At 44.2% G+C, this 13,477-nt stretch overlaps 1 protein-coding gene across 1 annotated transcript in view; it reads right to left on the reverse strand.

Annotated features, from left to right (window-relative positions):
- The window catches only part of egfra (epidermal growth factor receptor a (erythroblastic leukemia viral (v-erb-b) oncogene homolog, avian)), a 47,348-nt gene that overhangs the window by 20,035 nt on the left and 13,836 nt on the right, over positions 1 to 13,477 (reverse strand). The window contains exons 2-7 of the mRNA XM_034104349.2: positions 7,477 to 7,628; positions 6,126 to 6,312; positions 5,484 to 5,618; positions 5,275 to 5,346; positions 4,865 to 4,983; positions 4,356 to 4,497 (exon numbers count right to left, since the gene is read on the reverse strand). Of these exons, the coding sequence (XP_033960240.1) occupies positions 4,356 to 4,497; positions 4,865 to 4,983; positions 5,275 to 5,346; positions 5,484 to 5,618; positions 6,126 to 6,312; positions 7,477 to 7,628 (807 nt within the window). The remainder of the gene's footprint in view (positions 1 to 4,355; positions 4,498 to 4,864; positions 4,984 to 5,274; positions 5,347 to 5,483; positions 5,619 to 6,125; positions 6,313 to 7,476; positions 7,629 to 13,477) is intronic.

The following is a 13,477-nucleotide window of genomic DNA, read 5'->3' on the forward strand; positions in this document are numbered from 1 at the left end:
ATGTGTGTGTGTGTGTGTGTGTGTGTGTGTGTGTTTTGTGTGTTTGTGTGTGTCCGACTGTGACGACCCCTCCACACCACGTGGGGTGCCGTCTGGTTGTGTGTGTGGTTTTGTGTGTGATTGCAGGTTCCAGCTGCAGCTGTCTGATGAGGCGCACCTGCCGGATGAGTTACACCTGGAAAGGAAGAGGATATAGGAGGAGCCCAGCCGTTACGTCGCTCTGTGGTTAGAGTTATTAGCTCGGGAGCACGCCGAGGCTGCAGGTGGAGTTGCCGGTTTGCTGGTCGCCTCGCCGAGCTTACGGTAGAAAAGTGCATAAGTACCCGCCATAACTAGCACCTGAAGACTAGCGGGGAGTTTAGCTAGTTTCTGAAGGCAGTTAGAGGGACGGGCCACGGTAGCGTGTAGGTTATGTGGTAGCGTGAACGTGCACTCCGTGTTTGCATGATGGAGAGTGTGGAGGACTTTTGCCCCTTTCACACCAGCGCCTTTTCAGCTCCGGCTCGGAGCTAGAGCCTGAAAAGCGCCGGGTTTTCCTGTTCACACCGCAGCGGCGCCGGCTTTTAGCTCCGGAATCCGCTTCATTTCCAGCTCCAAAAAATTGTCGGTCCAGAGGCAAGAGCTTTGGAGCTAAGAGGCGACGTCGCTTACGTCTCTCTTATGTCGAGGCGTGCAGGAAACTAAACCCACCTCCCCTGAACATGGGTCGACTGTTATGCCTGCCTACAAGCAGTGTGCTTATAAACACACTTTATAAAGTCAGGCAACACTAACCAGGCTTCGTGTGATTCTGTTTATTTGTACCTTACTTTGACCATCCGTTCACTGTTATTGATCATTGTGGAGAGAGGCAGACGTGTTGTTTTGTATTATTGCAGCTATCGGATGCAAGTAGTCAGTTTAGCTTCGGTTGCTATGCTAACATCACCCGTTTTATACCAGAGAAACTTTCATAACAGCGTTGTGATACCAAACAGTGTCAATTCAGACTGACACACATTCACTTAGGCTAAGGGGAACTGGGGATATGCATCAGCTGCTTGTGTGAGTCGGACAGTGAATACTTTAGAGCGGCCGCTGCAGTGTGAGCTAACCGGGACCTAACGGGAGAATACACTCCTGTGGAAGAGCAGCACTGCAGCGGTCGGTAAATGCTGCAGAAACACATTACTAAACAATGAACTACGGCACTCTGGAGCAAAGTATAAGGTTGGAGAAGTCGTTATTCAATTTATTCTGGCTTCGTGTGATTAAAAGCAACACGATCATCGACCCGACGCAGTTGTTGTTGTGAGCGCCGTAATGGCTTCCGTTGGGGAGCAAATCAGCGATGTAAACGGTGACGTCATGACGCAGCAGGGGCAGCTCTGGGGCGCCAGTGGGCGGTGTGGACAGAGCGGGAGCTGAAAAGGGAAACCGGAGCTGAACCAGAAAAGCTCCCGCTCGGAGCTAGAAACTGAAAAGCGCTGGTGTGAAAGCCGCATTTGTGAGAGCGCCTACAGAGGAGCTACTGGAGGGTTTCTCACGTGAGCAGCTGATCAGTGTTGCTGAACATTTCCACTTGGATGTTGGGGATAAGAGGATGAAGGAAAACATAAGAGGGATTGTTAGAGCAAATCTGTTCGAGTTAGGTGTTTTCAAAGGGAAAATATACTGGTGATCCTGGCGGAGACAGTGGCAGTACGTCTGGCTGCCGTGATACAGACCTGACTTTTGAGCAGAGAAAGGAGCTGTTGCTGTTGCAGCTAGAAATTAAAAGGCTTGAGTTAGAGGAGCGGAGGTTGGGTTTACTTGCTGGGGCTGCAAGTCAGGCATCTAATTTCCCTGATAGAGCTACTCCATTTGACGTTTCCGGTAATCTGCGGGTTGTGCCTCAATTTAATGAACGAGATCCAGATACGTTTTTCTCCTTGTTTGAGCGTGTTGCTGAGAGCAGAGAGTGGTCAGAGGCTAATAGCACCTTATTGCTGCAGTGTGTGCTAACAGGTAGGGCACAGGAAGCTTATTCTGCTTTAACGATGGCGGACAGCAAAGTGTATCTGATGGTTAAAAGTGCTGTGTTGAAGGCTTACGAGTTGGTCCCTGAGGCTTATCGGCAGAGGTTTCGGTCCTGGGAGATGTCTGACAAGCAGACACATGTTGAGTTTGCCAGGGATCTGGTTACCTCTTTCGGTAGGTGGTGTAACTCCTTGAAAGTGGATACGTATGTCGCATTGTGTGAGTTGATGGTGTTGGAGCAATTTAAAAATTCTGTGCCCAGCCACATTGCGGTTTACATCAGCGAGCGCAAAGTGAAGACTGCTGCAGAGGCTGCTGCTCTAGCAGATGACTATGTGCTAACGCACAGGGGCGGTCGCAACTTCAGGGTCCAAGATGAAGGTGGTATGTATCGTGCAGGGAGATGGGAAGAGAAAGCTAATCCGCACGGGGGTGAGCGTGAGATGCGAGGTCCGCCACTGGGAGATTCGGAGATCTGTCATTACTGCAGGGAGAGAGGGCACTGGAAGGCTGCCTGTCCAAAAGCTAAGGCTAGCAGGGGGAACTGTGTAGGCCAGTTTAACTCTGCTGCTTGTGCTGTGTCTGTGGTGCCGTTACCTGTCATCTCTCCCTGTCAGCAGATTAATGAGCCATGCGGGTGGAAGGACCCAGTGTTTTCGGCATTTGTGTCAACCGGATACGTGTCATTGGTGGGAAGTGATATCAGCGTGCCGGTAAAGATTTTGAGAGACACGGCATCGTATGACTCTGTGTTACCGTTTTCGGAGGAATCTGGAACTGGGGAGTTTGTCCGGATGCGAGGTATGGGAATGAATGTTGTGCCTGTTCCTCTGCATTCAGTGGTGCTTAACTCAGGTCTGGTGCAGGGTGAGGTCGCCATGGGGGTCCGTCCTGTAATGCCAATTGGTGGTGTGGATGTTATCCTGGGTAACGGCCTGGCTGGCAGCCGTGTATGGGCTGAGGGTCCACCGCCTACCATGCAGTCATCTTCACCCACTGTGACTGTTAAGGCAGGGGAAAATGTCAAGTGCTCTCCTGCAGTGTTTCGTGGCTTGTTCTGTGACCCGGGCTGTGAGCCGTGCACAGGAGGGATCTGAGCAGGGTGAAGAGGTCAGTGCGACAGATTCAGTGGTTATTCCTGACTGGTTGTTGTCGGTATCCCGCAGTGAGTTGGTGAGGGAGCAGAAAGCGGATGTCTCCCTGAGTCCGTTTTTTGAGGCGGTTCTCTCCACCGGGGATGGAAATGGTGTCACCAGGGCTTGTCAGCTGCAAGGGGGATTGCTGGTCAGAAAGTGCTGGTCACGTGGGAAAGGCTTCATGGGTGAGCCAGTATATCAGATTGTGGTTCCTGTCAGATTTCGTGAGGAGGTCCTCAGAAAAGCGCATGGGCAGTCGGGATATCTGGGTGTCCGTAAAACATGTGGTTACCTGTTGCGGTATGTCTTTTGGCCTGGGTTGAGGAGAGATGTGTCTCTGCATGTTGGGTCATGTCACGCATGTCGGACGGGTGGGGCAGTTCGGCAGCGTCCTGGGGGTCAGGTCTTGGGTTTGTTGCCAGGGTCTAGGTTGCGGGTTCTGGAGGGACATTCCGGGTTCTTCCCGGTGCAGAGTCAGGGGACTGGCCAGAGTCGTTTTCTGTCCACGCCGGAATATCGGAGAAGAGCTCCTAGCTATTCGGGTACTTAACGGTGTTCTTAGGGGAACTCCTTTCTTATGGGGGGGGGGGAGTGTGACGACCCCTCCACACCACATGGGTGCCGTCTGGTTTTGTGTGTGATTGCAGGTTCCAGCTGCACCTGCCGGATGAGTGACACCTGGAAAGGAAGAGGATATAGGAGGAGCCCAGCCGTTAAGTCGCTCTGTCTTCTCTGGGCACTTGTCCTGTGCAGCGTCAGGGACCTGTTGCCGGTTCTTGTTGTTTGTTTTGGAATAAATGAACATTATTTATCATACCCCTCGCCTCCCCGCTTTATGTTGCAGCCCAGGAGCCCGGGTTGTAACCGGCATTTGTTTTCAAATGACCATGAACAGTAATTTACACACATCTGGTTCTCCATCGTTATATGTGTATTCCAAAGTGAAAGAAATTAGTTTAATCTTAATGTAGTGCTATAGTCCTGCCGGAGTGCACCGGAACCACACACACACACACACACACACACACACACCGATGTGTTTTACCATAAGAAAGTATATCTTGTGCGTGCAAATTAATAAAACGTGGCCTCGTTTTATTATTTTTTCTCTCTATGAACCCTATGAAGAAGGAATAAAATATGGAATAAAAATCGGCAGTAATACAAAACATTGTTGTTGTGCATTGATGTAATGTATTTTCTCTGTTTATCCAATCTTACGTGGGCAGCTCTTGACGCAGGTGGCCCCAAAGTTGTACTTCCCATGTGGGTTGGGTACCAGCTGGTGCAGGTTGGGGTCGTAGCGCATGAGGCCTGGGCAGGAGTCTTTACACACCCCATCGTCCTGGAAGTCCCGACAGGCCTGCAGCACAAACAAGAGTCATCCAGTACACAGGGACCATAACAGAGCCTCTCTCCAATGATAACACTGCATTCCTCCACAGCCACAGCTTAATCCTCAGGGCTGCACACAGAGAGAGAGCAGACTCGAGGCACTGCCAAATGAAAGATTTAATCAGCAGTTATGTGTCTCATTATTATTGGAACCAATAACAATATGTGTGATCATATAAACAGATGAGTGAGGGCTTTGTTTGGTTGAACGTCTCTCTTCCAGATTAATTGCAGAGGTATTAAAGACACTATTTTGTTGTTTAAGTTTGTATCTTCCCAATGTCCTTTATGATATCATTACGCTTGTGCCCCATGTGAAGGTGTCTTTCTCTCACCAGACAGTCGTTGGGCCGCGGCCCTGTGCAGCCCGCAGCACAATGCTCATTACAGCAGTCTCCGGGGGAAGGTCCTTTGCATCTCTTAGAGCACTGCTCTGCACAGTTCAGCTTTGTGACTGGAAACAAAACAGGACACAGTCATTGGAATGACCTGTAGCAAGTGTTCTTCTATTTATGTTTGATGTTGACATTCTGCATGTACAAGTTATGGCTAAAACAATAGAGAAAGTTAGCTAACATGTTCCTACTTGGTGTTGTTGGTTTGCAGGAAACAGTTTAATAGATGACCAAGTAATATAAATCATTAAGACTCAGTGTTTCTCAAAAGTACAGTATAGAAACATGCAAAACAGTTTGTAGTGTTCCACCTCACCAAACATGTAAATAAATCACAAAATGATACTCACACGTCTGACAGTTTTGATGACCGGGTGCCCAGCATGAGCCATTAAAGCAACTTGAGTCACATATTTGTTTGCCTTTATAAAAGCAAACCACAAGAAAGTGTTTAAAATGTGAACCTCACATCCTTCAACTTGTTTAACAATATACAAATAATTGTATATAACACATTTCTGTGCAGTCTTTTGCCCTGCGCTGTTAATGTTTTACTTACTACAATGCGAAGGGCTGATGTCCGATGGCAGCACCATTTTGGGTTTGTTATCACCGTTGACAATGTCATACCACTGGATCGTTTCCACATTGCAGGGCTGGTTATTCACAAAATGTACACCTCCTTTAAGAATTTCTGCAAAAGAAAATGCCACGTTAATTTGATAAAAATACAGAATTGATTTGATTGATATTTTTACAGTAATTCTGTTTAAGAGGACTAAAGGGTTTCACCCCTTGTTCATTGCACAGCGCACTGCGCCACACCGTCCATCTTCACACCTCACACCTCAAAGTCATCGAGGCGCTTTTACACATTAGTATCATACATGTACTGTGGACAATACCCACAGGAGCAAATCCGGGTGAAGTGTCTTGCCCAAGGACACAACGGCCTGACGCAGTGGCGGAAGGAGCGGGTTTCGAACTGGAGTTCCCCAGCACCCCCCTTGATCTGATGATCAGATGCACAGACCACTGCTCCACCCTTCCCTGTGGGTATTGTCCACAGTGGTGACCATTGCATGTATGATATGTGTAATGTGTATTTGTAAAAGCGCTTTGAGCATCTGGAAAAGCGCTATAATAAATGTAAGGAATTATTATTATTATTATTATTAAAGCAATGGAGAGGTGTACTGACCTGTGAGGCTGGTGAGAAGAAGTGTCTTGGTGGCGTTACCGGTTTTCTTGTCATAATTGGACAGAACAGCGAGGCCAAAAAATCCATCGAAGAGGGAATGACCTCGAATGATGCGCAGATTCTGCAGAGGAATCTCCTCCACTGTGTTGAGGGCTATCAGCACATAGCCGCCCACTTCTTCAATTGACTGTGGAGAAATACAAATGGGAACCTTGTTGAAAACTGAAGTAGCTAAATTGCAAAGTCAAGGGTTCCCCAAGCATAGAATGAAAATAAAAGTTAAAAACTGAACCTTGGTGAATGCTATTTCCTGCATTTATTTTTATTTATTTATTTATAGAAGGACCATGCATACAAAAACATTAATCTCAGCAAAGAGAAGAGATGCAATATGCCAGATTATAGCTAATAGCTAATTTCCATCTGTGGTCCTCAGACAGGTTCATCACAATCAATAAACAAACAATAACATTGCATGATCTCTATCAGTCAAACAATTTTAAAACCTGATTTAAGTATAGCTCAATAAATTAATACATAGTACACTTGAAATACACTTACATGATCTCGGTCACTCAAATAATTACAAAGCCTGATTTAAATTCAGGTTACGAAATAACACTTAGTACACTTCAAATACACTTAAATAAAATATCTGATCATTCTTATCAACCTTACAAAAGAATATGGAGCAATTGGTCATCCAAAATAATGGAGAAAACATGTTGAAATGCATGTCAATTTCTGATTATTTATTACAAGTGTACGCATGAAACTATATTTAGTTTTATTGAATCGATGAGCAGTTTAAAGCAGTATGTAGCTTAATAGTCAAAACCTAGGGCAAAGAGTGCCAGGAAATAAGTCCATTTTACTAACACGTATTGCAGTGTAAAGGAAATTGATGTGACTATCAGCAAATCAGCATGTTATTGATTCAAAGCTTCTCTGATCTGAGAAATGTATCAAAGAAAAAAAAGGGTGGACAAAAATAGGATTTAAAAAAGTGAGCAGGAAGCCCCTTCCCTAGTACTAGGGACCATTGGGACTACTGCATGATATCTGCTGACTGTAAGCTTTGCGTGTGTAAGCTTGCATGTGAGTGTGCTTGTCCCTTGCCAGTACAGTGTTCACAGCGTCATGAACAAACGGAATCATCTGTCACTGCAGACTTACTCTCCACTGATTTTAATTATCTTTACTGAAGCGATGAGAGCAGTGAGCAGCCTGCAAAGATACAGGATAAATTGTCTGGCAAACTGGATTAAGACCACCAAAGAGATGATAGGACACTTCTCCCATCTGTTATGTGCCTGTTTGGCCTCCACTGCTAACAGAGTACAGGCTTTACCGTGAGAAAGGACAGGTCACGGTGACCCTCCATGTAGGTGACCTCCAGGTTTTCCAAGACGACAGTGCAGTTGCTGTAAGTCTTCACCATGTTCAGGTAGTGGTCCTCTTTGGAACCCAGGAGGTTTAAACGATTTGTGATGCCTTGGCATACTGCAGGAAAAGACAAAAACAAGTTAGATTTATTCAAATTATTCTTGAAACAGATACAAAATGGTTGTAAATCATCCACAAAGTCACACAAGCATTATTCAAAGCCCACAGTGTCGGTAACATTCACTGCTTATGTAACACCCTGGCTCAATGTATGACTGTCTCAGTGTGTGTCTCTGTGTGTGTGTTTGGTCTGCACAGTCAGAACTTGGCCAACTTTCATGTGAAAATAACCGTTCTGGGTTTCATCTACAATAGGAATCAAATCTCACGAACAAAGCCAGTTCTGGCTCATGAGTCAAAGTGAGTTGGCTGTATTTATACTGGCAAAGGACGGGAGATTTCCACTTCTATGTGGCTAGTTAAAACAACCTCTGCGACCAGCATCTCCAGGCCTATTGTGTCATTTCGGAGAAATTATTTGGTGTGTCACAGATTCCATGAAATGTGAGTTGGGGAATTCTAGCTCTCTAAATCCCATAATTGATAACGGCCTCTATAACTTCAGCCGTGTTTTTTGCATATCTGATTTTAGGGCAAGTCCTATACATGACTCTATAACAATGTAAGGCTTAAAACAAAGGCTGATCCATGCACCTTCTTAAACTTGCAGTGCCAATAACAACAAAGCCATACAGATATTCACAGGACTACAATAATTGTAGGCTGATAATGCGGCCTATCTGGCCTTATGCAATAAAGTGTTTGGATAAGGAAGACAGTATATCTGATAAGTGCAGGACACACACAAGACGCTTCTTTTCCTCATGCAGTCTTTAGAAGGATAAATGCATGTATTAAGACAGAAACTCGTCTTCCTCTGTTCAGTAGTCTGAGCTGGTCAGACAGGTTCTGACTGGTGTAAAACAAAAAGTCAGCTGGGTGACACCCCTCCAATAAACACATGCACTCATACATGCAAACACACACATAATAGGCATATAATTGCTTTTTTTATTTGTAAGTATTATGGGTGAAGCAATAGGTGGGAAATAGGAAAATATTTGTCCTTCTGTTTATTAGAAATAGTGGCGCTGGAGTAATTTCTCTCGGGTCACATTCCACAACGTGTCTGCTCTTGACTGCAAAGAAAGGTGCTCCAAACTGTGAAACGCACCTTACCAAACTGTACATAACACTTAGCTTAGATGCACTGATGTGTTTTCTGATTTGCCAATTGAAAAAAAAACGATATAACATCATCTTTTAGCTCAGTCAAAGACTATTTCTTGGCTTCTCCTCTTCCAAGGTGCATGTTTCTCATGTTGTTGTTTTGAATTCACACAAAACAACATCAATGTTGCACTTAATCAGTGAACATGAAAAAACAAGCATCTGTCTCCCGCCCTGCCTCTTCTTCCTCCTCCTCCTCCTCCTCCTCCTCCTCCTCCTCCTCCTCCTCCTCCTCCTCCTCCTCCTCCTCCTCCTCCTCCTCCTCCTCCTCATTAGCTTGTCCCTGAGGGATCTCCCTGGCAGGAACTCTGCAGTCCAGCAGCCGAACGCCACGGCAACCGAGGCAGACTAGCAAAGGCACGCTGACCGTTTTAATTCGAGGAGCAATGTGGGATGTAATTAGCACCCTAATTATTACACAGACCGAGAAAACATACTGTAATAAACAAAAAGGTTGTCATGAGTGTGAAGCTGTGAACATGGATCAACCTGATTTGGACAGTCTGCTAATAGGGATGCTGATAATGGTAAATAAGTGCGTTGTATCACCATATACATCAGTATCTATGGACATCTTCCAAGCTGATCTGTTCTGTTAATATTTATGAAGAGCCATAAAAGCTGCAGGTGAGTAAAGGTTCAACAAACTTCCTCCAGCAGAGGTTCAGACTTGTGTGGTGCACAAGGAAGACAAAATAACAGTGGATTGCTCAAGCAAGGCGCAGTATAAAGCCACAGTAAACATTCTCCTCTGTCCACTCTGATTGCATTACTTGGTTGCAGGTGGTAAATGACCACAAACTTACTTCCTCATCAGGCTGCCAACTAGGGCTGCTCAATTAAATCGTATTTTAATCGCAATTACGATTTTGGCTTGCAATGAATATGAAAAAAACATAATCGAAATAAAAAGTAAATGGATAATCATTTTTTAATAATCGTGATATCAATTATTGACCCAAATAATCGAGATTATGATTTTTGCCATAATCGAGCAGCGCTACTGCAAACCCATGAGAACGAAACAAGGTCAGGGAGAAGCTACATGGAAGTTATTACCTAAAGATGGCTTCATGGTTCGAGATGGACTTTAATTTTCTTTTAACAACACTTCCTTTAATCGACTCTCATATAAAGTATCAGAGATATATGTGTCATAAAAGGTTGCATAACTTGCAAAGCACCTTTCGCAAAGAGACACCTGTGATTAAAATAATGTGCTGAATGGAAGTAACTGTAAATGTTTTTTCCATAACACCTGATTCAACTTTGACTCACAGAAACACAGCTAAGCTTACTGTTGACAATGTGCTTACATGCAAAGGGTAGGGCCTGCAGTGACGCAACTGATACTGTGACAAAGACTAATTGGGGATTGCTTCACTTCCTCCAGCTGTATTTTCGCCACAAAATGTCCAGGAGGTTACTTTAGGAGCAAGGAGTGGCAGGTCTGTTATATCTCTTCTTTAGTGCTGTAGGCATAAGTGTGTGTGGCTGTGTGTAAAGGCATGTGTGCAACTCTCTGAGGAGAACAAAATATTCTCTGGATTACACTGCGCTGATCAGCCGCCAGTCAGAGCGAAACACAAGACTCGATGAACCAGATGATTAGTCATCTAAGCTTGTTGAAATGTGCGGTCGGTCGCATATCACTATTTTCATGTTTACATGGGGACTAGTGTTGGAAGTCAAGGGTGTGTGGGTAGATATTTGTTTCTTGAGGCTATATGATCTACACAACTACAGAAAAAGAGACTTGCTAAGCCATTAATGTGAGAAAATGTGCTAATTATTTAGCTTTACACTCAAATACCACACTGAAATTGAGAATTCACATGCTACTGATTGCAAGTCAAATCAGTTTTTTTTTCCAGGAACTGGAAGCTAAGGAGTAATTATCCTACTCGAATCTTACAGAATAATGTTTAATGCTGTTAACCTTTACTTTTGGTGAACATAATAGTAACAGTATTATTATAACCATGTAGGCAATGTTGGCACCAATCTTTAAAGGTGGGGTAGGTAAGTTTGAGAAACCGGCTCGAGATCGCTAGAATTTGAAAATACACAACCGGAGAAAATCTGCCACTTCCTTATAGAGCCCCTCCTCCAACACACACGAACGCGCACATGACCAATGAGGGCACGAGATAACTTTGTGCCCCGATGGAAGGCTGACAGGCAGGTAGGCCATCCAGTTATTTTAGCCGGGCCGGCTAAAATAATTGGTCGTGCTTGTTACAGTACCACGGCTTCCACAGATGATATTTTTGTATGGATTTTTTGTCAAAGCACTTCAGATATTCATTGCTATCGGGATGTTAAGAGCATTCCATGGAATATAACAAAAAGTGTATCTCGAGCCGGTTTCTCAAACTTACCTACCCCACTTTTAAATGTAAAAACGTATTGTCTTTCGACTTTGATGCTATAAAAAACATATAAGACAGAGAAAAGGGAAAAGCAAGTGAAGCGAACAGACGGCAAAAGTAAATATTTGAGACACGTTAACTAAATATGGTAAGATCAGATGTACGATATCAATACGAAAACCAACCTATGGTAATATAAATATGAATACAAAATGTGGAGTCTCATACATGTTTGGATGATGCTTCGTAGTTTTCAGAAAATACTGATCGGCCACAAATGCAAACCAAACTTTCTAGGGATACGGCAAAATCTTCTCCAACACATCTAATGGTTTCCTTTCGTACACTCAGACTATACTTGTAAACCATCATGCTTTATAACCTTTTACAGACAGATGGTTCTGCCACGTTCACTTCCTCTCATTTACTACCTGCAATTCAGTTACGCTGTGTCCAGAGTCTGATAATTACATTATCTGGAAACTTATACATAATTAAAGGGAAGTTACAATGCTAACTGACATGACTTGTTTCTTTCTCTCTCCAAGCCAACAGCATTACGGCAAAGTCTCTTATGTAACTCAATCTGCAGTGTTCCTCCGCTAACAAATTGATGCCAAGATTAATTCCCTTATTTAGAAGGTAATTTATGGTTAACCCCCTCATATCCTCTCTGTATTTATGGTTCGAGGATGCTGATAAGAGGGGGGGGTATACAAATTCTGCTTTTATTGGCCTCAGTTTGAATTTGGGGTGCTCTTGGAGTTGCTCAAATGTCCAGAACTCCAGATTTCAGGGAGGCATAAATCTCTCAAAGCTCACTATGTGGGAATGAAGAGGGAACACAATCCACTCCCTGGATTCTTGCTGTGCATTCAGCTCGAACTCTTAGATTTTCTGGCAACGGCTCAGGAGGAGATGAGGAATCAAATGTCATATAAAGGGAAAACCAGCAGCAGGAATAGACAGTATGTGCAGTATTTGCTGGTATGTACTTAAACACACTTTGTAGTTTGACATCAAATTCCCTGATATCCTGCTCTCTGTACAGGGGAAACGCTATCTTCCTTTGCGTGGGAGATGCATCAATCCCTTAGAGAAAACATCTCGGGGCCTCAGAAAAAAGAAAAAAGGGGCCAGTAAGAAACAGAGGATACCCCCCCCCCCGTCCCCATTTCCCTCCCTATCCTCAGTGAATGCATCAACACAAGTCCCTTTGACCTCACAGGAAGTTGGTCTTTGCAAAGGGTCAGTTTCAGACGGCTACCCCGCGATGCTGAACCAGATGGCAGCTGATTGTCGTCTCCACGGGAGGAGGACAGTCTAAATCCAACTTCATGTACAATTTAAGAAGAATAACTGATACAAAGGAAGTGTTGGGAGGAAAGGGAAAAGGAGAGTATGGAGTGGTTTGTGGTTTTACTAAATGAGATGTAGATGTGGGAACAGGGTCCGTCTGTTGGTCAAACTGTGGTAAGGGGGTGTTAAAGCTTCACACTTGATGTATGAACGTCACTGACCTTTTCCCTCACAAAGGGGACAAAACACCGGGGCGGCCAGCTGTAGAACACAAGCAAACGAAGCATCCCAGAGAATATGCCACATGTCCTGTAAACAGTTCAGCTTCTGCGATGATGCTCACTGGGCCTGCCTGAGTCTGAGCACAGTCACTGAAGTTAGGTCTTTTAAAACCTCAACAAAGTGACCAAATAAAGACCAAAAAGGCTAATGTTTACTCTCTGCTCCTGAAGAGCACTCTCCGACAGTCAGTGAGACACTCCAGATACCTGTGGCTGGGCCCATCACGATGTTTACTCCGACTCAGCATGAGGAAACTGTGGATTTAGGTTCTGCACAAACACAGGAATACATCCATGTATAATCACACTCCTGCAAACTGCGATCAGCATTTCTTAGACCATGAGGAACACAAATCAGTCCATTAATGCCTCTTTCAAGAGCCAGATCCAGGGTTTACTTTTATATCAGTTTTTCTCTTAAATTCTTAGTTTTATATTAATATAGAGCATGGTCGACATGGGATTAAAAGTCCACAGTCACTCAAATAATAAGTGCAGCCGCAGTACAAAGGAGGCTGATAATATAGAGTGTGTGCTGCTTACAGCATTAAAAGGACATTCTTAAAATGTAACTAAACCGTATTTTTGAATGTGTGTCCCTGTTACTTGAAAAATAAACAGACCTTTCTGTTAAAGGCAAACCATTTCATTGGAAAAAAGTATTCCGTAAAAAGAAAAAAGAAAAAAAATTACAAAAATTAAAGTCAGATGACTATGCGTAAGG

The sequence above is a fragment of the Pseudochaenichthys georgianus genome, chromosome 17, assembly GCF_902827115.2.
Source record: "Pseudochaenichthys georgianus chromosome 17, fPseGeo1.2, whole genome shotgun sequence".
NCBI lineage: Eukaryota > Metazoa > Chordata > Actinopteri > Perciformes > Channichthyidae > Pseudochaenichthys > Pseudochaenichthys georgianus.